Source organism: Nothobranchius furzeri, chromosome 11, assembly GCF_043380555.1.
Source record: "Nothobranchius furzeri strain GRZ-AD chromosome 11, NfurGRZ-RIMD1, whole genome shotgun sequence".
In the NCBI taxonomy this organism is placed as follows: domain Eukaryota; kingdom Metazoa; phylum Chordata; class Actinopteri; order Cyprinodontiformes; family Nothobranchiidae; genus Nothobranchius; species Nothobranchius furzeri.
Genome location: NC_091751.1, coordinates 1,191,347 through 1,217,582, shown reverse-complemented (window position 1 = coordinate 1,217,582; position 26,236 = coordinate 1,191,347). Strand labels below are relative to the sequence as shown.

Sequence of the window (26,236 nt, the reverse complement as noted above, 5' to 3'; positions counted from 1 at the left end):
TTTTGAAATGCTTTATTTTGTTAAATTTACCGGCCTGCCATGTCTAGGTTTGACTTCCTGCCAGAATTGACGCAATTCACCCGCGGCTCGCGAAAAAAGAGCCGACGCCGAAATGATCGCTGCATGGCGCGAGCTGGAGCGCCGGCGCGAGGCGATTTGCAGCGCTTCGGCGGTCCATGTGGTCTATAGAATAGCTTAACAAGGGCGCCAAATGAAGGCGGTCCCATTTTCGCGACGCTTCGCGGCGCTTCCGCGGCCGGTGTGTCCCCGGCGTAATGGTGCTGCGTGTCTCCGTACTGACTCACAGTGGCGGATTTAGCTATTTTGGGGCCCAAGGCGAACACAGACATGGGGCTCCCTTACACAACATTTTCGACAATCTTATCTTTAACTGGATTTGCGAAACTCTCCCCTCTTCTGACAAGAGTTATTTTCCCTTTTGATTAGTCCACTTTTTTCTGTCTTTCACTCCCTTTGAGCTCTTTCAATATTTGCTCTGCTGTCTTATTCCTGCCAGTGCTCCTGTGCTTTTGCCTTTATTTTTATTGTTTTTTTATTTTCCATTTTGGTCTATGTTTTCCTCCCTTTAAACATTTTCTATAGTCTTTCCTTTCTGCTTCTTTTTGAAGAAGAAGACGAAGAAGAAGAAAATATCATTTCTATAGCGCCTCAAGATAAAAATCACGAGGCGCTTGACAAAAACAAAAAATGTGAAAATATAAAAAATAATTTTGAAAATGATTCAAAATATATTTAAAACGAGGAATAAAATAGACAATTGTGATTAAAAATGTAAAGAAAGAGAGAGAGTGAATAGGAAAGAGGGAAATCAGTGGATCCTGAGGAAGGTGGAATAGATGGGGAGAGCAAAACAAGGAGAGGGTGATGAAGGCGTGCTTATTTGAAGCAAGCTGATTCTTTCTCTTATTGGAGCCACTAGGATAACTCAGTTTCATGCTTAATGTTTTGACTACCGCTTCGAGTTTGTTACGAACGCTCCCGCCTCTCTTCTTCTTCTTCTTCTTCTTCTTCTTCTTATTTGAGGTCTTATGGCACTTGGCAAACAACAATTTGGTGCATTATCAACACCAACTGGATTGGGGTGGAATGACTACCATTTGCTTCCTGTTTGTGCATCAGCATCTTAAAGGAATAGTCCATTGTGGCATTAACAGAGGGGTGCTAGGGCTAGGGAGGGCCCCAACATGAGGGGGCCCCATGCAGCCGCCGACCTACGCCTAATGGTAAAACCGCCACTGCTGACACAGATGGAGAAGCATACATTAGGGTTAAGGATGTTGAACAAATGCTTGGCCCCTCTATAAATATTATGGCCCCTCGATGGCCCTGTACTCAGAAAAATCCTCGATCCGCCACTGCTTTAAAGTATTTTAAAGCTATTTTTCACTCTCTGTTAAACAGTAAAAGTGGAACATCAGTGTCCTCACGGGCTTTGTGTGTGTTCTTCTACCAGCAGTTCCCTCACTAATGAATTCACAAACACGCCCAAGAGAAATCATGCTTGACCTGCAAGAAGGTGAATAGATTTCCTTTGAACGATTGGCAGGACTGTCCTAACAAGTTAACGGCACTTGAAGAGTAATGCTGTTCTCTTTAAATGACTGAAAAGAAAAAGGCAGCTTCCCTGAGTCACAATTTCTCTTAAAGCTAAGGAAATTATTGTTAATAAAATGGTATTTTTGATGTTTGATTAGTCCCTTTCTGCTATTTGGAGGTCATTCTAATCACATTATAAATATATGACAGTGAATCCTTGTATTTGTTGTAGCAAATGCCAGACTTGACTTCATTAAACAAAAAATCTCACATTTTAAAATGACAAATTGTTTCTACCTCTCCCTGGGCTGCAGCCTTACCGCGGTGGAGGGGTTTGAGTGTCTCAATGATTCTAGGAGCTAAGTTGTCTGAGGCTTTCTGCCTCTGGTAGGGTCACCCATGGCAAACAGGTCCTATGTGAGGGATCAAACAAAGGGCAGCCCGAAGACCTCTCATGATGAATAATATAAATGGAAACCGTGTTCCCTCGCCCAGACGTGGGTCACCAGGGCCCCCCTCTGGAGCCAGGCCTGGAGGTGGGGCACGTTGGCGAGCGCCTGGTGGCCGGGCTTTCACCCATGGAGCCCGCCCGGGCACAGCCCGAAGAGGAAACGTGGGTCCCCCTTCCCATGGGCTCACCACTCGTGGGAGGGGCCAAAGGGGTCAGGTGCAGTGTGTGACAGGTGGTAGTCGAGGGCAGGGACCTTGGCGGTCTGATCCTCGGCTACAGAAGCTGGCTCTTGGCACATGGAATGTCACCTCTCTGGTGGGGGAGGAGCCTGAGTTGGTGTGTGAGGCTGAGAGGTTCCGACTAGATATAGTCGGACTCTCCTCAACGCATGGCTCTGGCTCTGGAACCAGTTTCCTTGAGAGGGGTTGGACTTTCTACCACTCTGGAGTTGCTCCCACTGAGAGGCGCCGAGCAGGGGTGGGCATACTAGTTGCCCCCATCTTGGTGCCTGTACGTTGGGGTTTACCCCAGAGAATGAGAGGGTAGCCTCCCTCCGTCTACATGTGGGGGACGGGTTCTGACTGTGGTCTGTGCTTATGCACCAAACTCCAGTTCAGACTACCCACCCTTTTTGGAGACCTTGGAGGGGGTGCTGGAAAGCGCTCCTTTTGGTGACTCCCTCGTTCTGCTGGGGGACTTTAAAGCTCACGTGGGCAATGACAGTGAGACCTGGAGAGGTGTGGTTGGGAGGAACGGCCCCCCTGATCTGAATTTGGGTGGTGTTTTGTTATTAGACTTCTGTGCCAGTCATGGATTGTCCATAATGAACACCATGTTCAGACATAAAGGTGTCCACATGTGCTCTTGGCACCAGGATACCTTAGGCCGCAGCTCGATGATCGACTTTGTTGTTGTTTCAACTGACTTTCGGCACTCGGGTGAAGAGAAGAGTGGAGCTGTGAACTGACCACTACCTGGTGGTGAGTTGGCTCAGATGGTGGGGGAGGATGCCGGTCAGACCAGGCAGGCCCAAACGTATCGCGAGGGTCTGCTGGGAACATCTGGCAGAGTCTCCTGTCAGAAGGAGCTTCAATTCCCACCTCCGACAGAACTTCCAAAATGTTCCGGGGGAGGCGGGGGACACTGAGTCTGAGTCTGAATGGACCCTGTTCCGTGCCTCCATTGTTGAGGTGGCCGACCGGAGCTGTGGTCGCAGGATCGTCTGTGCCTGTCATGGTGGCAACCCCCGAACCCCCTGGTGGACACCGGCGGTTTAGGGATGCTGTCAAGCTGAAGTAAGAGTCCTATCAGGTCTTTTTGGCCTGTGGGACTCCAGAGGCAGCTGACGGGTACCGACAGTGCAAGCGTAACGTGGCTGGGGTGGTCGCCAAGGCAAAAACCCGGGCATGGGAGGAGTTCGTAGCGAAACGTAGCGAAAAAACAGGTAACGGAACCGTTTCTGTGTTTTAAAAAAGAACGACAGCATGGAATGGGAGGAGTTCGGTGAGACCATGAAGCAAGACTTCCATTTGGCTTTGAGGAGATTCTGGTCCACCATCCGGCGCCTCGGGGGGTGGGGGGTGGGGGGGAGCAGTGTGCTACCAACACTATCTATAGAGCTCCGGATGTCATGTGAGAGTAGACAACAAAGGTAAACAAAAAACGGGATCGGGAAGAGGGAGCTGAGCCAGAAAGCCAGGCTCTCGATTTACCGGTCGATCTACGTCCCAATCCTCACCTATGGTCATGAGCTTTGGGTAATGACCGAAAGAACGAGATCGCGGATACAAGCGGCTGAAATGAGTTTCCTCCGTAGGGTGGCCGGGCTCAGCCTTAGAGATAGGGTGAGGAGCTCGGACATTCGGGAGGGACTCGGAGTAGAACCGCTGCTCCTCCGGATCGAAAGGAGCCAGTTGAGGTGGTTTGGGCATCTGGTCAGGATGCCTCCTGGACGCCTCCCCGGGGAGGTGTTTCGGGCATGTCCTGCCGGCAGAAGGCCCCCGGGTCGACCCAGGACACGTTGGAGAGGTTACATCTCCAATCTGGTCCGGGAACGCCTTGGGGTCCTGCCGGAGGAGCTGGTGGACAAGGCCGGGGAGAGGACGGCCTGGAGCTCCCTAGTTGGGGTGCTGCCCCCGCGACCCGGACCCGGATAAGCGGAGGAAGACGAGACGAGAGACGAGACGGGATCGGCTTCGTCGGAGTTTACTTCACACTTTAAAACCGAAGAAATCGTTTTATAGTCAGAAATTAAATAGACTAAACATCTCCGACCCTTACCGTGCCCCTGGGATACTTTTTAAAAACGCCAGAAGCTGTCGGAGTGGACTTCTTACTGGACCTGGCCGGGGAACCCCTTGGGATTCCCCTGGAGGAGCTGGCCCAAGTGGCTGGGGAGAGGGAAGTCTGGGCTTCTCGACGCTACTGCCCCGTAACCCGACTCCGGATAAGCGGATGAAAATGGTTGGATGGATGGACAAATAACATAGATGTACATGTAAGTAGTTTAAATAGAGTGTTGTGCTGTTTGAATGTATAAACTGAACGCCAAGAGAAATCACTAGTTTGATGTTTTTTTCCGTGAATAAAATAAATATGTCAGGCAGGAGCGTCTCAGGATCTGTCTGAGATCTGTCTCGGTGAGACAGATAACAGCAATCCAAAGTGCTTTTTATGTGTGATCTGACAATTGATCAACCATTGCTTGAAAATTAAATACAGCTTAGCCGGTTAGTTGCTGTGATCATAAATAGGGACGCACCGATCAGGTTTTTTGTTGCCGATCACCGATACCGATATCAAAGAATGCTGATCACCGATACCGATCACGTGGATTGGCCAGAAATTTTCTACAACATTATAATGAGTGATACAAACTACATAATCTGGGAATAAAGGAAATGTAACCTAATCTAAAATGGTCTGTACTAAGGTTGTCATGGTGTGAAAATTTAACCTCACGGTTATTGTGACCAAAATTACCACGGTTTTCGGTATTATCGCGGTATTTTTTTTAAACGTGCTACATTTTCACACAATTAAACAAACCCTGTATGTCAGGAAATATTGTCCTCAGTTTGTGGCTAAATTTAGCCTAAAATGTGTTATTTTGTAATTATGTTGTTTATTTGTTTACATGTTTCCCCTTTAGTCTTTAAAATACCAATATTTGCCCATAACTTCATATTTTATGTCTGTTTGATGTCATCATTTTAAAATATTAGACCAGATGATACTCAGTACTCAAGTAGCCTTCTAATCAGATACTTTTTACCCTTACTTGAGTAATAAACCCTATATCAGGAAAATATCGTCCTCGGTTTGTGTCCTTCCAGTGAGCTTTGCAGATATGGGAAAATGTATCAAGCAGTAATCATTGTTAAATTCATAATTATTCTCGGAGAGAGACCAACTCTTATCTGCCCCTGGGAGCCCCGTAATGCATAGCGTCATTTCAACATGGCGGTGTCCGCGACACGGTTTATATGCAGGTAGCGGCGCTGCGGCTGCTTTATATAGCGACTCGTTGCATTCTCCCTCAACCCAAATCCTCGGATCACGCATTTTAGCTAAAACGCTAACGTTAGCTTGCCTTGCGTTGACTGTAGAGTTGTGAGTGATGGTCACGCAGATGTGTCATGAGATTTGAAGCGTTGCTGCCTTTCACAGACACTTTTTCTGCTCGTGCTGCAAACAGGATAGCCGTCTTCTATCAACTGTCCCTCGGCATTCTTCACATATCCAAAAGATGCCCGTACTTCCCACTTTGTCTTCTTTGAGGGATAAAAAATATCCTCCTGAGCGCTGCCGTCTCCTCCTTTGGCCATTATTTCAGCTTTAGCTTCAAGAAAGTTTTGGTTGTAAACAACAAAGTGAGCATGTGCCGCCGGTCCTGCAACTTCAGCAGATGATACGGTGGCTGGTAAGGGTCACCGCGCCTACACCACAGCCACGGTAATCCACCAAGATAATATAGTTTTTTTTAAAAACAAGACGGTTATTATTATCGTCAACCTTTTTTTTTTTTTACCGGGGTTTACCGCTACACTGGTTACCGTGACAACCCTACCTGATCGGTCTGATTTGATCCATTTTGAAAACTCCGAACAAAACCGACAGGGGCACTATCGGCCGATTACGATCAAATGCCGATCCATCGGTGCATCCCTAATCATAAAACACATAAACGGCAGCACGCAGAACTCACGAGGCAACGTTTTAGGTGATGTTTACTTGTTGCTATGAGTAATAAGACAGAAAAAGCCACGCCAAAATAAGTTTAGGAAGCCCACTAAGAATCGTAATAAAAGCATTTAAAATAAATACCATACACAGTTGAGGTAACGTTGGTTTAAGTACCTGATATGAAGCGGTCGCTGCATAAGTGAAAACCTTTACTCTCGGGATCCCACAGTTTCATTTTAGCCTGGTCACTAGCGCGTTTTATTACAATGATCCAACGTTTGCGGCGCTCCGGATCTTGGGGAATCCTGTAGATGGCTCATTCCTCATGTCGTCCGCGTCTGTTCTGCATCCTGGGGCACAACAGGAATCTACCATATTTCCGGTTTGATTGAGTTTTCTGACAATAACAAATAGTCCAGCTGCGGGCTTCTGCCTGCCAATATGGCACCGTTTCGATTTGAATGCCGGGAGAAGTGACGTCAACTCCTGGAGCTCTTTAGTGGGGACGTTATGCTGCTGACCTCTACTCAGGACGTTGTAGATTGGTGGGCAGAATACTTTGAAGACCTCCTCAATCCCACCGACACGTCTTCCGGTGAGGAAGCAGAGTCTGGGGACTTTTGATTGGCCTCTCAAATCTCTGGTGCTGAGGTCACTGAGATGGTTAAAAAGCTCCTCTGTGGCAAGGCTCCAGGGGTAGATGAGATCTGCCCAGAGTTCCTTAAGGCTCTGGATGTTGTGGGGCTGTGTTGGCTGAAGTGGCTCTGCAATATCCCGTGGACATCGGGGGCAGTCCCACTGGACTGCAAGACCGGGGTGGTGGTCCCCTTATTTAAAAAGGGGGGCCGCAGGGTGTGTTCCAACTACAGGGGATCACACTCCTGAGCCTTCCTAGTAAGGTATATTCAGCGGTTCTGGAGAGGAGGGTCCGTCAGAATGTTGAACCTCAGATTCAGGAGGAACAATGTGGTTCTCGTCCTGACCGTGGAACACTGGACCAGCTCAATTCCCTTAGGGGGATACTGGAGGGTGCGTGGGAATTTGCCCAACCAGTCGACATGTGTTTTGTGGATTTGGAGAAGGCGTTTGACCCTGTCCCTCGGGGGGCCCTGGGGGGGGGGGGGGTACTCCGGGAGTATGGGGTACCAGGCCCTCTGATACGGGCTTTTAGGTCCCTGTATGACCGGTGTCAGAGCTTGGTCCGCATTGCCGGCAGTAAGTTGGGCTCGTTCCCAGTGAAAGTTGGACTCAAGGCTGCCCTTTCTCACCGATTCTGTTCATATCCTTTATGGACGCGCAGCCAAGGTGTGGAGGTTTTGGTGCCCTGAGGATCAGGTCTCTGCTTTTTGCAGATGATGTGGTCCTGTTGGCTTCATCAGAACGTGATCTTCAGCTTTCGCTGGAGCGGTTTGCAGCAGAGTGTGAAGCAGCTGGGATGAGAATCAGCTCCTCTAAATCTGAGACCATGGTCTTGATTCAGAAAAGGGTAGAATGCCTTCTCCAGGTCAGGGATGGGGTCCTGCCCCAAGTGGAGGAGTTTAAGTATCTCGGGGTCTTGTTCACGAGTGAGGGAAAACTGGAGCGTGAGATCGATAGGCGGATTGGTGCTGCACCTGCAGTTGTACCCTGGGCAACAATGTTAAAGGGCTCCATCATCACGACCCAAGGATCACCATAATATGGTCACATACAGAATATTTTACTGTAATATGCAATAAATATACTCAATACTTGAATGCCTGACAACACGTAACCCGCTCAGGGTAACCTTTGACCCACCTCGTGTGGACTGACCAATGAGGAGAGGGTCTTAACTTGAGGCCCTCGCTTCATTGGTCAGTCTGCATGAGACTGACTCTCAACTGACGTTCAGTCATAGGCAGCGAAGCATCTCTGTGCAGCGCAAAAGCCCGGGTGGACAGTTTGTTTAATGTAGGGTGACCATATTTCCATTTCCAAACAAGAGGACAGGGGATCTGTGCCTATGACGTCACACTATGGCAACGCCACACAAACCATGTTGGGACCCATTTTTTGTAAGAACTAAATTAATATCAGATTCTACCAATAAAAGGGCTCTAAAACAATTCATATGTAAATATTTTGCATATTTAGTGCAAAATCTCATTTTTCTGCTTTAGTGCTGCAACAAGGTTTTATTAATAATAAATTATTATACCTTTTGTTTTACTACAGCATCGGTAAGCTTCCTGTGCACAGATTATTAAGGATGCTTGTTTCAGCTGTGAGATTAGACGATAGGATCAATGAAAAAATAAGTTGTCACACACTCCATGGAAACTTTCAGAGAATCCACAAATAGTGGCTTTCAAATGGTTTTGTTACTTTTTGCAAGTTTAGAAAAGCAGCAGATGAGACAGCGTGTCTGATAATTTAGTTTTTCATCTGATAATATTAGAACATGTCAGTAATGTCTGAGGGGCTTTTATAAACACCGTATAACTAACACTACTGGAGAGGGTATGAATTACACAGAGGCTTCTGGGGAGCCCAGTTGGGGGGGCATTTTGCCTTGGCCCCCAAAATGCCTTGAAACGTCCCTTGGTGTGTGACTGAGTTTTGAAGGTGACCTGAATTGTATCAGATGTATAAATATTACATGTGTGTAACTTATTGTTTTATACAGGTAGAAACACGTAGTGGAGATAAATCTACCTACATTTTACTTTTCAACACTTTGTTTTGTTTTCTTGTTTTTATTTAACTATTTTCCTGTCCTGTCTGTCTCTCATCTTCCTGCATCTCCTCTAAACTCTCCAGAAAAACTGCTGCCTGGATTTTTACTTTTTCACCTCATCAGTTACTTCTGAGCAGATCAAAGGGATCTCCTGACCGCAAAGCAGAGAGCACGTTTCGATGCTGCGTCAGTGAGGTGGAGTCACCGCAGCACAGGTGATGAGCTCCGCAGTAGCAGAGCGCTTCAGGCACAAATAAGACAGAAAGTAGAGAACATGCGTGGACATGAACGATCGTGTGTTAATTATAGTTTTTTGGTTGCGCCACTTTGAGAATGGACCGTGTGCTGGACGCAGAGGCAGAGCTGGCCTAAATGGTGCCCTGTGCGAGATCCCCCTGTGACCCCCCCCCCCCCCCCCACACACACACACACACACAAGAAAAAACATTACACCTACAACTTTGTTTCAAATTGCGTGGAGTGTATATATAACAACGTTTGCTAACTGAATACAACATCCAGCTCCTGGCCACCTTCTCACCACTTGTCAAAGTTCTACTGAAATAGACACACTTAACGCAACATGATGGCATCATCGACTTGTACAGTACAGATGTGCTGAAAGGCCAGAGTCTCAACTTTCAGCTAAAAAAAGACCGCTCTAGCTATTATAGTTTTTATTTTATGGCAGTTTACAGTTTAAACGGGATCTTACTAGCAGGGCACCTCCAGCGGCCCGCTGCCGCTCCGTTTTTCATGGGGTAAATAATAGCTCATTTCCCGATTCCAAAAAGAAAGAATGGTCCTACCAGCTCGCCACTTCAATATGAAGAAGATCAGTTCAACATGGGGAAAAAAAACCTGACCTGTAGGCCAGAGAAACGTTCATTAGCACGTCAAGTTCTATTCAGTTTACCGGTAAACATATCACGAATGTACAACAGGTCAGTTATTAATCATCTTGGCTACGTAGCTCAATCTATACATTCCAGTAGCGTTTGCTACAAACAAATACAAAAACAACAATAAAGGAAAACAACTGTCTGACAGACAGCATAGCCGAATTCAAGGCAACACATAACAAAAATCATTCGATTGCTCTTGGTTACAAGTTAAGCCCATTAAAGTGCTTAAGTAAATAAAAGTGAACCGGAGTTCTGCTCGCGGTGGGAACTCCGCCGAACAAGGTCATTTTTTATAGCGAAAACGATCGACTGGTCACTGACAAGTAAAAGGGTGTTATTGGTAGATGTTAAGAACACTTACCGCTGAGGTAAAATGAGTGTATAAATGAATTGAGGGGAGAAAAATGCTTTGTTTTCCAACGCCGTTCTACAAGCAACAAGCTTACAGCCACAGAAGGAGTCGAGCCCAGAAGTATTCCCCCACAGCCAGCTTTCATGGTTGCCGCAACGTGGAAGGAGCCAATCAGGAGAGGGACCTCACATCAGCTGACGTGGGTCATGTGACAGGGAGTAGTTGATATGGGTTACACTTTGTTGTGCTTTTATTACAGAAATATTATTATCATCACTATTATTATTAAGAACATGCGATTTCTATGTTTTGTTTATGTATTGGTTGATGCTAAAAAAAAATTTTTTTAGAAGAAAAAAAAAAGGAAATTAAATGCCGCCCCTTGCAGACTGCCACCCTGTTCGGCCGCACATGTTGCACATATCAAGCTCCGCCCCTGGCTGGACGCAGCAGCCTGGAGTGCTGTGCAACAAAGATCATCGCTATATGTGTTCTCTGCTCAAAAGAGTCCATAAATGATGTAATACAGGTAGAAAACTTTTTTCCGGCTCCCCTGGATGTGTAGGATATCCAGCTCCCCATAATTCGATCCCTGCTCCTGGATGAAAAGCCGGACATTTTCATCAATACAAGACCCCCCCGGACGCTCGGACAGAGAGTGAAAAGTGGACACGTCTGGGGAAAAGAGGACGACTCCAGGATTGGCTGCACCTGGCGGTAAGGCGTTTCCTGTTTCCTGTTTTCAGTGTTGCACTACGTGTAGCTGTTTGGAGTTTGGGGCTCGCTAAAACTGATTTAATTTCTCTGTACTAGGATATCTCTGAGTTATTGTAGCACAAAAGCACACTAAAACACACATTTTCTGTTGTTCCACCAAGCTTTTAGGGAACCATTTGAGTTTGCACGCAGTTTATTTGGTGTTGAACAGTTTGCTCGTCCAGTTAGCTTAGCCTCAGCACGGCTATGGCTACTTCCAGTGGCGGCTGGCCAGTAGAGGGCGATAGGGCGCCGCCCTCCCAGTTTTTCCGTGTTTTTAATTTTTATTTAAAAAAAATAAATAAATAAAATTAACAATAATCACATATTCTAAGTTAATTGTGTGTTTTGTAACAAAAATAAATCATATATATATATATATATATATATATATATATATATATATATTGGTCTCTGCCGGTCTCTGCCGATCTCTGCCGAGCGGTGGAGGCTGTGTGCTGTTTTTCAATCGCCCAAACAGGACGAGACCAGCTGTCCAATTGCTGACAAGAAAATCAAAGGGTAGGAATGGGAATGTATCCAATCAGCGTCGACGTTGTTTCAGAACGTTTCAGAAGCATGATGGGCGATGGAGCTACCGCCAAAGGATTCGTTGGTGTTCGGTAGAACTCGGCAGAGTCGTTTTTGGTCGTGACGCAGATGTAACATGGACGCCGCCGGTGACTACAACCAGCATGGAGACCGGATCTCAGCAATCACGCTAATGCGTTATTTTGCTTTCCGTGTTTGTTATTCAAAACGGCTGGGACAGATAAGGCATGGATGAGTCAGGAGTTGCAGACATGAAACATTTTTCTGAGAAGGTGAAGAAACACGAGTCATCCCGGGCACACGTGGACAACAACACGGTGAAACTAGCCATGCTAGGCAGCAGAGCTAACGTTGCCATGCAGGGAACAACAGCAGCTGGGTGCAGAGGTAAGCTGTACATTACATTTCTGTGAACAAGACAATCAGAATCAGAAATCCTTGGTTGTCCCACAAACCGGGACATTTGTTTAATAACATGTTTAATGTGCAATAACTGTAAAAACTAATTTCAACACACATACCTATTATACATATTTAATCACGTAAATGTGTATTTCATGTAAATTTGTACATACATCAATCTGATTCCAGTTTACTTGTTACACTTCTGCTGCAGCAAACAAATTTCCCAGCTTTTGGGACAATTAAACATTTCTGATTCTCAATCAGATGTTTTTACCTCAAATGTTAAAACATCTGATTGAGAATCAGAAATGTTTTATTGTCCCAAAAACTGGGAAATATGACATTTGTAAGAGGATACTGATGACATTATTTCCTATGAAAGTGTTTCCTATGTACTTATCTGTTGTTTTTTATTCATCATATGACAGGTATGTGACACCATCCTGAGCCATGCAAAAGAAGATTCTTGTCACCACACCCATGACCACAGCCGAATCAGAAAGGTGCTTTTCTACTTTAAAGAGGATTAAGACTTTCCTGAGGAACACCATGACACAGGATGGGCTGAATGCTCTTGCCATGCTCTCCATGGAAAAACAAGCTTGTCACAAACATTCCTGACTTCAATAAAAAGCTAATCGAGAGCTTTGCCACTCAGAAGGACAGAAGGGCAAAATTTCTGTACAAATGAGGTATCACACACACACACACACACACACACACACACACACACACACACACACACACACACACACACACACACACACACACACACACACACACACACACACACACAAATGCATCCACTTGATCTTTGTATAAAGTTGACCTTGGCACAACACTCCAGAAATATTTAACTGTGTAAATTTCTGGAATTTTGTCTAAGTAGTGTTTACTACCATTACTGTAACAGTGACCTGCTCATAATTTTTCGTGTTCACTCAAATGTTGAAATTAAACAAAATATTTTTGTTACTTGCTTCTTGCATTGCCTATTTACCATTTATGGTCGTGTTATTTTATGTGCAATTTAATGCAGTATTTTTCAACCTTGGTCTGCAAGGCAGCATGCCAATAGTCAGACACACCTGGATTAATCAGTTTGTCCAATGATGTAAGACAGGAAATAAAAGAGCTGTGCTTAATTCAGGAAATAGTGAAGTTGTGCACAAAGCTCAGAAAGCACAAGTTTGTTTAAAAATAAAAAAATAGCACAGCCCCACCAAAAATATTTTTCACCAGCCGCCACTGGCTACTTCTGTCTCTGCTTCTCCGTCTCCTATCTCTTGCTCTCTGTGTCAGATGTTTAGTTACTCCTCTGCCTCCTTTAGTGATAATGGTACGTGTAATAAATGTAGCATTTTTGTAGCTTTGGAGGCGAGGGTGTCGGAATTGGAGTCCCGGCTCCGCGCTGTTGAAAAACCCGTAAACAGCCGTAGCTACTTAGCTAGCACGGGGCTAACTAGCTCAGAGCCGCCCCATAGCGGTCCTCCAGCAGAACCCGAGCAGCCGGGACCTCAGGCCGGCTGGGTGGTGGTACGCAGGAAGCATAGAACCCAGCCCGTGGGCCACCACCAACACGTCCACGTTTCTAATAGATTTTCCCCGCTCAGTGACGCACCCACTGACAAGCTGACTCTGATAATTGGCAGCTCCATAGTCAGAAACGTGGCATTAGAGGCTCCAGCAACCACAGTTAAATGTTTACCTGGGGCCAGAGCGGGCGACATTAAATCTTATCTGAAACTGCTGGCTAAGGATAAGCGTAAATACAGTAAGATTGTTATTCACGCTGGCGGTAACGACACCCGGTTACGCCAATCGGAGGTCACTAAAATTAATGTTGCTTCGGTGTGTAAGTTTGCCAAAACAATGTCGGACTCCGTAATTTTCTCTGGCCCCCTGCCTGATCGGACCAGTGACGACATGTTTAGCCGCATGCTGTCCTTCAACCGCTGGCTGTCTAGGTGGTGTCCTGAAAACAACGTGGGCTACATTGATAACTGGAAAACTTTTTGGGGAAAACCTGGTCTGATGCGGAGAGACGGCATCCATCCCTCTTTGGATGGAGCAGCTCTTCTTTCTAGGAACATGGCCAGTATTATTAGTCCTTCATGACAACCCAGGGTCCAGACCAGGAAGCAGAGTCGTAGTTTAACCCACCCCTCTGCAACTTCTGTACTGTTACCCACCCAGTACCCCATAGAGACAGTGTCCTGCCCATGGCCAAAACCACACAGATTAAATATCAGACTTAATAAAGCAAATCATGGAAATCTCATAAATATTAGAACAAATTCAACTGAGCAGAAAACTAGAAAAATTAAATGTGGGTTGTTGAACATTAGATCCATTTTTTCTAAGACTTTGTTAGTTAATGACTTGATTTGCGATAATCAGATCTCTTTGCTCTCTCTCACAGAATCCTGGCTGCAGCAAGAGGACTATGTTAGCTTAAACGAGTCGACTCCTTCAAATTATTTAAATCATCATATTGCTCAAAGTACAGGGCGAGGAGGAGGAGTAGCAACCATTTTTCATTCGGACTTATTAATCAGTCCCTTACAGATTAATAGTTACAGTTCGTTTGAACATCTTATTCTTAGTTTTCCTAATGCAGATAGCAAAACTGTAAAACCACTCTTGTGTGTAGTTTTACATCGTCCACCAGGCCCTTACTCTGAGTTTTTAGATCAGATCTCTGATTTTTTATCTGATATGGTGCTAAATACTGATAAGGTCATTGTAGTGGGGGATTTCAACATTCATGTGGACATTGAAAATGATAGCCTCAATGTAGCCTTTAGTAATATCTTAGACTCAATCAGTTTTACTCAAAGAATACATAGCTCCACCCACTCCTGCCATCATACATTAGACCTTGTGCTGACTTATGGCATTGAGTGTGAGGAAATAACAATCTTTCCACATAATCCAGTCCTCTCGGACCACTTTCTGATAACCTTTGAGTTTTTTATAACTGAGTTCTCGAGACATGAAAGTAAATTTCACTATAGTCGGTCTCTATCTGACAACGCAGTTGTGTCTTTTAAATCAACTGTTCCATCTTTACTGTCCTCAGCATCTCAGAGGAACGTAGCAGAGGGCAATATTTTCAGTTCTAGCCCCCCACAAATTGATGCCTTAGTTCATCGTGTTAATTCCTCTTTACGAGTGGCATTAGATGATTTTGCCCCTTTAAAAAAGAAGGTAATTAGGCACTGGAAGTTGGCTCCCTGGTTTAATTCTCATTTACGAGCCTTAAAACAAAACTCTAGGAAATTGGAGAGAACATGGCACTCTACGCACCATGAGGAGGCCTACCTATCCTGGAAAAATAGTCTTGTGCTTTATAAAAATAAGCTTCGACAAACTAGAACTGCTTATTTCTCAGCACTAATTGAGGAGAATAAGCATAATCCTAAATTTCTTTTCAGTACAGTTGCTAAACTTACACAGAATCATAGCTCTGAGCCATCTATTCCCTTAGCCCTCAGCAGCAATGACTTCATGGGGTTTTTTACAAGTAAAATTAATTCTATTAGAAACAAAATCTTTAGCATCCTCCCTAATGCGATTTCTTCTTCCTCAGTAAGTGAGGCAGCATCTGAGGTGACTGTAGAACCTCATCTGTGTTTGAACCGTTTTGATCCAGTTGAGCTTTCAGAGTTATCAAAAATATTAGCTTCATCTAAACCTTCAACTTGCATTTTGGATCCAATCCAAACCAAATTATTTAAAGAAGCATTTCCTTTGGTTACTGCCCCCATTCTAAATATAATCAATCTATCCTTAGTAAATGGGTATGTAACACAGGATTTTAAGGTTGCTGTAATCAAACCTTCACTTAAGAAGCCTTCTCTGGATCCAGATGACCCAATGAATTATAGACCAATATCTAACATTCCATTTTTATCTAAAGTCCTGGAGAAAATAGTGGCCATCCAAGAATGTGAGCATTTAAACACTAATGCTCTGTTTGAGGAATTTCAGTCTGGTTTTAGAGAGTATCACAGCACTGAAACTGCATTAGTGAGAGTTACAAATGATATTCTCATGGCCTCAGATAAGAATCTTGTGTCTGTTCTAGTCTTGTTAGATCTCAGTGCTGCCTTTGACACAGTTGATCACATTGTTCTTTTAGAAAGGCTTGAACATGTTGTAGGGATCAAAGGAACAGCGCTAGGCTGGTTTAAATCCTACCTGTCTGACAGATTTCATTTTGTAAATGTACATGACAAATCGTCTTCATACTCCAGGGTTACTTGCGGAGTACCACAGGGTTCAGTGCTTGGAAAAATTCTTTTTACTATATAAATGCTCCCAATTGGTAAAATCATTAGACAGCATGGGATAAACTTCCACTGTTATGCTGACGATACTCAGTTATATTTATCCATTAACCCTGATGAACCTAATCGGTTGGGTAGATTACAGGCTTGTCTTGAGGACATAAAAAATTGGATGACTCTAAACTTTTTGCTTTTAAATCAAGACAAGACGGAAGTTCTCATCTTTGGACCAGAAATCCAGAAAAGGAAATTGCTTAGCCAATCACCTGACCTGAATGGCATTACATTAATGTAACGTTATGAAGTTCATTATTTTCAGCTCCACACAGCTGCCCCTGTACACAGTAACACCCGTGTAGGAAACGCCGAGGTCGGGTGTTCCTCAGACTGTTTACATTCCAGGAGAAGAGCCAGAAGGAGAAGAAGAACGCTTTTCAATAATCAAAGTACTTAATTTGTGATTAAAGCTAGTCGAAACAGATGTTGATCAATAATAATCAAGTGAATGATCTGTGGAATAAATATGTCATGATTTATGTTTAATGAAAACAGGACTATTGCACAGACAGACTGACCCTCATCTCCATAGAAACGCATGACACATTGTTCCAACCAATCAAAGCTTTCGGCTGCCGCAAGAGAATCTGGCTTGTTGACTTAAAATGTCCTATCCCGTTTACTGAAACTTATCAACAATTCAGAGATAGAAAACAAGGCAACGCCATTTTAAGCTCAGTTCCATTTTGACTTCAGTTCTATTCACCGTCATCCCAAAGAGAGGCACAGCCTGGCCAGATGTGTTTTCTTCTTTAAAGAGCAAGTCACCCCCAAATAAACTTTTTTTTTTGCTGATAAACTAAATAAACGAGTGTCTAATCGTGCTGCAGACATGTGTCGTCAATAATTTGGCACTTCAGTGCATCTTAGTTAAAATTTAAATATTCTGCCTAAAACTGGCAGTGTTGTGCCGTTGTCAGGTAAAAACTCTGCACTGTATTCTAATTTTAATCTACCACAGCTATTGGCTAAGAGGTATGCTATGATGTAAACTGGTACATTATGATGTCACAATGTTGTCGTGAGCCTGTGTGTGTATTTGTTAGCAGCTCCGCCCTCTCGGTCTGCCAGGCAACAGCATTTGTTGCATTTTTCAAACAGGAAGTGGGAGTGGAGTTAGAATCTGGTAGGGGTTGACTTGCTCTTTAAACTAAGAACTGTGAAGTTGGAGATTTTCGTCGTTTAACAACCAGACGACATCCTTTCAAAATAAGACCACTAGCTGACGCTGCCGATGGTACCGGGGTCGACCCTTCAGACGGGCTTTGAAACGCTGCGATCGCTGTTTCGAACAGCTCCAGCGCTAATCCGAGGTCTTCAGACCTGGCATTTCCTGATCTACCTGGGAGGCCCCCCCCACTGGGTACGTACACGGCAAAATAGCAGCTCATGTCATCACTTTATAAGCCTCGTGATATCTAGTCATAACAATCAGACTACCAGATTCAATGACGTCAGCCTAAAGATCCTGAACAAAACACACACACACGCACCAACACAACATCCAAATCCATTTTCATCCATCACAGAGTTAGTCCTGGTAGATTGTTAAGAATTTATAATTAAGAAATTAAAGATTCTTAAACGATCCCAACTCTCTCTCTTTTCTTGTCTCAAAGTCAATACAGAGTGTTTAATTAAACTCCCTGATGATAAAAACAGCCCATCTTCTGATTATAACAAGTGATCTACTTACAGTATATTAAAATACAACTCTAGATAGTTACATCACTCTATTTCTCTACATTAATCTCCGAGAACAAAGTAAGGAACCTTGGTGTTATTTTTGACCAGGACATGTCATTCAAATCCCAGGTTAAACAGGTTTGTAGGATTTCCTTTTTCCACCTTCGAAATATTGCTAAGATTAGAAGCATCCTTTCCAGGAGTGATGCTAAAAAACTAGTTCATGCATTTATTACATCAAGACTGGATTACTGTAATCCATTACTCTCAGGAATCCCACAGAATGTAGTTAAAAGTCTTCAGCTTGTCCAAAATGCTGCAGCTAGAGTTCTGATGAGAATTAAAAAGAGAGATCATATCTCTCCTGTCTTAGCTTCCCTACATTGGCTACCTGTTAAATTCAGAATAGATTTTAAGATCCTTCTTCTCACATATAAAGCTCTTAATAATCAAGCTCCATCATACATCAGTGATCTGATTGTTCCATACGTTCCTAACCGAGCACTTCGCTCTCAGACTGCAGGTCTACTGGTGGTTCCCAGAATATCTAAAATTAGGATGGGAGGCAGATCTTTTAGTTATCAGGCTCCTCTCCTGTGGAACCAGCTCCCAGCCTTAGTCCGTGAGGCAGACACTTTGTCTACTTTTAAGACTAGGCTTAAAACATTTTTATTTGATAGGGCCTATGGTTAAAATCTGATGTTAGCCTAAATCTGGACAAGTGGGGGAGTACAGGGAGGTGGAGTGTACAGTCGGTAAAGACGGCTCTCCCTTGCCCTGCCTCCAACATGCCTCCATCTAAATAGGATAGATTATCCAGAGTTATCTCTGTAGTTATGCTGCTATAGGCTTAGACTGCTGGAGGACACACTGACCACTTTCCACACTCTACTGCTTTCTTCTACTATCTGCTCTTTAACTGTACTATTTTCTGCAATTTCAGCTGTTAACTTTATTTTTTTCTCTAAGTGTTTTTCTCCCCAGAAGAAGCTACAACGATGTTCTGCTGAGCTGTGGTGGCCTCATGGAGGGGGCCATCGTCTAGCAGACTGCTGCTAACCACTTAAACATTCTCCCTCTCCTGATAATAACATTTTACTTTCCTTGACATTGGATGTGCTACTACTAGTTTATCCGTTTAATTATAGATCCACTAGGATAAATACAATAAAGTTTATCTCTCACCAAATACAATATTTACTAAGACATCACAATATAACTATAGACACATTACTAGTCTTTGTGTGTGTGTGTGTGTGTGTGTGTGTGTGTGTGTGAGCGTGTGTGAGCGTGTGTGCGGGAGTGCGTGCGTGTGTGTGTGCCTGCTCTGTCTTCTCCATCCCCAGTGAGTCGTGGAGGATGGCTGCTTATACTGAGCCAGGATTCTCTGGAGGTTTCTTCCTGTTAAAAGGGAGTTTTCCTCTCCACTGTCGCTGCATGCTTGCTTAGTATGAGGATTGCTGTATAGTCACTGACACTAGTCAGTGACTTGATGCAATTTGCTGGGTTCCTTATATAGGAAACATTCTTTCTGATTGGCTTAATGAACTGTGAATTGGAATGTTTATTATGTGAAGTGCCTTGAGACGACTCTTGTCGTGATTTGGCGCTTTATAAATAAAATTGAATTGTATTAAACTTGAATTGTATGTTCACCCTAGTTTAATATAAAGCGGGAGATTACAGATACAGTATTTTGCTCGTGCCCTTGCTGCCCTGGGCCCTTTAGAGTTCGTGGGCCTCTGGTAATTGCCCAGTTGCCCGTATGGTTAATCCGGCCTGGATGCAGGCGTTGTACCGGTTTGTGGTGAAGAGAGAGCTGAGTCAGAAGGTGAAGCTATTGATTTACCGGTCGATCTACGTTCCTACCCTCACCTATGGTCATGAGCTTTCTAGGGTTGGGCATCGAGCATCGATTGGAACCGGTTCCAACTGTTAGTTTTTCCCGGAATTGTTCAGTTTTTTATTTCTATTCCTAGTTTCGATTTCTAGAATGCCGACGGAGGAGGAGTCCGCGGCCGATCTCCGTGAAAAATAAACGTGATCTGCAATTTGTGATCAACTTTTCAGAGCTGATCACAGCTGTGTGTGTGCAGCTCCCCCCACGGCCGCGCAGCGGCCAAATATAAACAAACCATCTGCTGAACCTTTACTCAGTAATGTAAACTTTAACTCCTGCAGCGTAGAGGAAACTTGTTCAAATACGTCAACACGGTGGATTTAATAGAAGCTTTAAAGAACAAACTCTGGACGGTGTGAGGCGAGTTTGTCTCACTGCAGAAATAACAACACACACGGAGCGTCAGCAGTCAGACACAGCTGCTCACCAACACTCGTGTGTGTGTGTGTGTGTTGAGAGTTTTAATGTTTGAATCTGTTAGCTTGTTACTGACAGCAGCTACATCTAACTTCCTGTTGTGACTGAGCGCTGCTGCAGCATGGAGGTGTAGTTCTCCGTCATCCTGGACATGATCATCCTGAGAGTTCCAGCTGAAAACAGCTGGACGTTTCTGGATATGTTGGAGACATTTAGCCTCTCATCCCAGAGGCTTCTTCCAGACTTTGGTTGTGGTCAGAAACAAACACACTGGTTGTGCTGCAAGTCGTCTTCTTTTGTCTCCAAAACATGTTTGCGTCTAAATGAAGGTGATGTTGTTGTTCATAGAGTTAAAATTCATGTTGAAGTTAAGATTATTTCATCAAGTAGGACCTGTGGTTAGCTGGCTCATGTAAAGCTTGTCGTGTCTTGAAAGAATCGGAATCGGGAATTGATAGGAACCGGAATCGAAACAAGGAATTGGAATTGGAATCAGAATCTGAATTGTTCAATATCAAACGATGCCCAACCCTAGTAGTGACCGAAAGAACGAGATCGCGGATACAAACGGCCGAAATGAGTTTTCTCCGAAGAGTGGCTGGGCTCTCCCTTAGAGATAGGGTGAGAAGCTCGGTCATCCGGGAGGGACTCGGAGTAGACCCGCTGCTCCTCCACATCGAGAGGAGCCAGTTGAGGTGGCTCGGGCATCTGGTCAGGATGCCTCCTGGACGCCTCCCTGGTGAGGTTTTCCAGGCACTTCCAACTGGGAGGAGACCTAAAGGTAGACCCAGGACACGGTGGAGCGACTATGTCTCTCACCTGGCCAGGGAACGCCTTGGGATTCCCCCGGAGGAGCTGGCCCAAGTGGCTGGGGAGAGGGAAGATTGGGCCTCTCACCTTAGGCTACTGCCCCCGCGACCCGACTCCGGATAAGTGGATGAAAATGGATGGATGGAAATTGTTTCTAGATAGAAAAACAACTAAAAACAAAACAGTATCTTCTAGCCTTCAACATCTGCATCTGATTAAATCAGACTCCCACCAGCCTGCTTTCTAGACAGAACCCAATTACATTAAATGTTGCACAGTATTAGATATGCACCACTAAAGTACTACATAAGATATTGTATTATCATGTACCCCATGCCTTTTGGGTCCTCTTTTCAAAGTGCAGCTTTATTAATTTAGTTTAACTCATGCTCTCGTGCTGCATAAATAATTCTTGATTCCTCAAGATAGTTTCTTTCCCATAAATGTATGAAATAATGAAAAAGTTGCTGTTATTTCTTTGTTTCCCATATTTTAAAAATGTAATTGTTTAATCAGGTGAGATTATTTTTGACCTATTTAAAACTCTCTGAACTTCTTGAATAATAATAATAACAATAATAATAATAATTATTATTATTATTATTGTTATTATTATTGTTACAGGCTAATTGCGGAAACAGTGACCGCCTATAGCTGCTGCGCGTGGCCCCGCCTCCTTCTCGCTTGCCGGGGACATCTCAGAGGGATCCTCAATAATCCAGGGGACCCAAAGAGGAGAGGAGCTGCGTCCTGGCTCAGCGGCACTTTTTACGGAATTAAACCTGCGCCCGTGTCCCAACAGTTCTCTGCGCGCGCCCGAGCTCCGCGAGGACCGTGGGATGCGTCCGTAGCGCGAGCTCGAATGACATTATTGTTGTTGCTCCACAGAAACACGCACGACTGGAAGCTTCTGGACGCTGGGTAACTTTTGCTCAATATTTTTTAATTTTTGTTCATTTTTTCTCTCCCCGCGTTTCTGACTTTCACCTGACGCGCACCCGAGTCTGGAGCCCCGAAGCCGAGGGCGAGATGGAAATGGAAAAGTACTTGCCGGAGCTTTTGGCAGAGAAGGACACACTGGATCCGTCTTTTCAGCACTCCCTGCGGCTGCTGGATCAGGGTAAACGTCCGTGATCAAATCCTGGTGATAAACACCCTTTTTGTTCGATTACAGTGGTCGGGCTGAACGGATTTTAGGTTATAATTCTGCTCCAGAAATAAGATGTTTGTGGTTCTTCTAGTAAATTAGTCACACTTTAGACAGATTTAAGTGTAATCGCTCTATGTTCAGAAAACATTCTCAAACAGGTCAAATACATCATATGACAATTAGGACATATTTATTTTAGGTCAAATTCTACCACCTAATTTGGTTAAAATCATTTTTTCCTAATTCCGGTGAGTTGGGGCAGTTAATGTAATCATTTATAGTAAATATATCCCCTGACTGGTTTAATAGCACCAGTGAAACATGCAGAAGTTGTGTGAAATGTGTTGGAATAATTTTACTCACATTGGAAGGTACGTGTGTTTGCCACTTTTCAAACACACACCCACAGAGAGGAGCTGCCACCGTGATTAAACCACTACTCCCAGCTTTGAAGCTGAGAGTTTTGCGTTCCCTTCTCCAGATGCTCCCTTGCTGAGCTTCTCATGTTGGATGTGCACTTATTTTTTTTAAATTTTTTACCATTAAATACTACATTGAAATGTAAAATTTCCTTAAGCAACTTATGTCGACCTAGTTCCTTATGTGTAAAGAGTAACATAACACATATAACGTTGTATATTTTAATGTAACTAGAGTTAGTGGAACCAGTCGGCATACATTTGTTAAGTAAATTCAACAAAACATTATTTAAAGTGTACTTGCGTGTGCTTTTTTGGGATCCATTTGAGTGACTTAAACCAATCTGGTGGTACTGTAATTAAGTCTGTTGAATCCCCGGATCCTGTTGCTGTTATCGTTTATACACTCTAAGAAATAAAATGTTGAATTTTCTCACCAAGTTATGTCAACTGGTTCCGCTAAACCTAGAGTAAGCATTGTTATACGTTGTTGTTTGGGATGTTCCAGTCACATTCTTTGCTCCCGATCTGATACTTCAGCAATAATTTGGTATAAGAAAAAAGAGAAGACATCCAAGTTGTCCTTTAAGTTTATATTATTGCCACAAAACATTTTTTAGGAACATTGCTAAAAAAGGGTTAAAATTACGAAAATATTTAAAAGTAGCATTGCTGCTCGTATTTCAAATTGTTTACGTCCTTGCAGCTGTATCGAGTGACGCGCGTTCCAGCAACGGGGACGGCATGCGGCACCACGGCCGACGGGCTCACTTTTCTCTGCACAACACCTGTAGCTACCGTGGCAGCACGGCTCCAGCACGGTGAAACCCGATGTTATGTTTTCAGGCGGCAGTTTCTCTTTTTTATTAACGCATCTTTTACTGCTGGCTGGCTCCGTGTTTTTGTCCGAGTTGCTGCAGTGAACTGGGAATACTGGTGTCAAACTAGGGCTTAAGGGAAACAGGTGATTCGCTTTAGCGACACTTGAAGGAAAATGTCAAGAAAGTAGTTTGTTTATAAGGCTGAGACCCCCCCCCCCCCCCCCCCCGGTCCTCATGCCCCTTGTGTCCCCCCCACTTTTGAAGTCAGAACTACGTCCATGCCAGTATACACACATTACATATATTTTTTATGTGCTACGCTTCCAAAACACGTCACACTCAGCAGTTTAGATAGGGTCAGACAGGAAGTCAAACATGAAATGAGTGTTAAACATCAGGATATCTTTCAAAATAAAACAGCTGCAGCTAAAAGTACACCATTTCCTATTAAAACCCCCGTAGCGGATGTAAACAGAACAGAAAAGAAAGCACAGACGTCTTTGGAAACATGCAGCTGTCTTTCCCTCTGCTTGTTGTTGTGTGGACCTCTGAAATCATCCGTGCTGTTGCAGTCCTACGACTTTCTGACCTCACGGATTCAGCTGCAAGTAACTCTAGTTTTATCTGTTTCTCCTATTCCGGTCTTGTGATTTTGTTGTGAAGCACTTAGTATTTTTACTTGTGAGAGGTGCTATATAAATACACGTTACTTACCTATATAAATACCCGTTACTTACTGCCTATTTACTGTCTGCCGTAAACTGTGGGGCTCTACGGTGTTGTTTTTGTTGAAGAAACAAAGAATATTAATGTAGAAGAACTTGATGAAATGAAAACAGGACCATAGTTATAACATTTGTAAATCTCTCTCAGGATGAATTTTAAAACCTGTTTGTTGTTTTTTCAGGTTAAATGACCATTTCCCCGTTTCCCAATCCTTTGAAAATTATGTGATTATGCCCGATTTCCAGTCAGATCGGAGAATCCATAAACTAACATTTGTTTTTGTTTAGTGGAACCAGTGGAAACAACTTGGTTAGGTAAATTCAAGATTTCATTTCTTAGAGTGAATTGCCGTGTCAATTAAAATAAAATACTATACGCTTGAAGACATCCATGGGTTCGTAAAAGGGTTGTGATGGACCCTAGCAAAGCTTAGCATAATTTAACTTTAAATTTGCTTCTGGATAGAAAAGCGAATCTGAATGTTCGCTTATCATTTAGATCCTCCATGTAGATATTCACCGTGTTTCTGCAACCAATTATTTCTATTCATTAACCGGCTGGTATTTACTTGATGATACGCTGCTTCAAGGAACGCCCACCCCCGTACACACTGTGGAGCTACTCTGACTGTGAAACAGTTTAAAAGTGAAACATGACAAAAGCACAAATAAATCACATTTTTGTACGACTTAATCAGCAATGAACCAATTTCACAACTTATCAAACTTAACTTATTAAAGTTTAAGAGAGCAGCAGTGATAAAGATGTAAGAGAAAATGTGTGATAGATGAAGAGTTATGTTTGGTTGTAGTTGTTTGCTTTGCTGAATTATTTATTTTCATTGCTTTAGAGCGATTAAGTTGTGTCAGTCTGGATGTGTGTGAAATAAAAGTCATCATAAAGTTCACGTGGAAGAAAAGTACTCTTCAGAGGGCAGCAAAGAAGAGGAAGAGGAGGTGCGAGGGTACGCTTCATAACTCAAGAACACGCAACTCTTCAACAGACTGAAAAACAAGCAGGACGATACATTAAATAAGAATAAACACTGATTTAGTTACTGAAGCAGAGCAACATTTTATGGAAGGTCACCAAACTTCACTGTGTTCTTCTTGATTGGTAAATAATGGATTTTCATATAAGTTATTAAGTATGAGTAATTTTCTAATTCCTAGAATTTTCTGCTTATTTATTCAGGAAAATCTGAATGTGACATTTTACAATCTCGTGTACAATACTGTCTGAGAGTGGCAGCATGCGCGGTTACAAAACAACAAATGTAAGATATTTGCCTGAACAAATAAAAAAATCTTCTATGCTTAAGTTTCGTTAAGATTACACTTCCAATAAAGTTAGTTTGTGAATTTCCTGCAGGGACGAAGACTTTCGCTGGATACCAGAGAAACAGCAGAATTAATCCATGACATTTTTCTAAAGTAAGCAGAACTCTGCGGTGCACGGCATTTGGCTGAAACACTGCGCCACATCTCCAGAACTGTAAATACTGTTATCACTGGTACACAGCAGATGGAGCACGATGCAGCTTAATGGAGCTCCTCTTCTGTCATCTTGCTGATGAGTTCTGGCCTTGATTATGCAACTGGCAGAGGATGCAAGGAGCACAGCCCAAGTTACTTGAGTAACTGGTGATAAGCAAATATGAGATTACTCTCAGGTCTGTAGAGACGGCCATTCAGGATCAAATGACTACTGGGAGGGGAAGTGGCATTGTGTTGAAAGCTTGGGACAGCGTTTTTTCGGGATAAGTGTGAGCCGTTTGGAGAGCTCTGCTCAGTCACAATTAACCACGAGAAGCTAGAGAAAAGTGTTAAGCCACGCTCTAGAAGTCAACTGGATTTAAGAAAAACCCTGTAGGATACTACTGACACGATTTCAGGGCTGGGCGATAGAAGGATAGCAATATGGATCTCCAAATGACTTTTCTTTGATGGTTAAATGAGAATGGGTTGATCAAACGTCCATATAATAACAGCCAATCATTAAAGGTACAATAGGTTCTAATGTCTCAGTCATGTTTGGAAGAAGTTCACAATAAAACCGATCATCTTCTCAGTTGGCTGTCAGTTTCTCCTTTCACAA

The 26,236-nt window shown here is 43.6% G+C and overlaps 2 protein-coding genes across 2 annotated transcripts in view; both read left to right on the top strand.

The window, feature by feature from the left end:
- LOC139073049 (uncharacterized) overlaps nucleotides 1–26,236 on the top strand; it is a 725,027-nt gene that overhangs the window by 18,748 nt on the left and 680,043 nt on the right. The window lies entirely within an intron of this gene.
- khdrbs3 (KH domain containing, RNA binding, signal transduction associated 3) overlaps nucleotides 21,717–26,236 on the top strand; it is a 217,957-nt gene continuing 213,437 nt past the window's right edge. Inside the window, exon 1 of the mRNA XM_015974223.3 lies at nucleotides 21,717–22,143. Coding sequence (XP_015829709.1) covers nucleotides 22,053–22,143 — 91 coding nt within the window. The 5' untranslated portion in view covers nucleotides 21,717–22,052. The remainder of the gene's footprint in view (nucleotides 22,144–26,236) is intronic.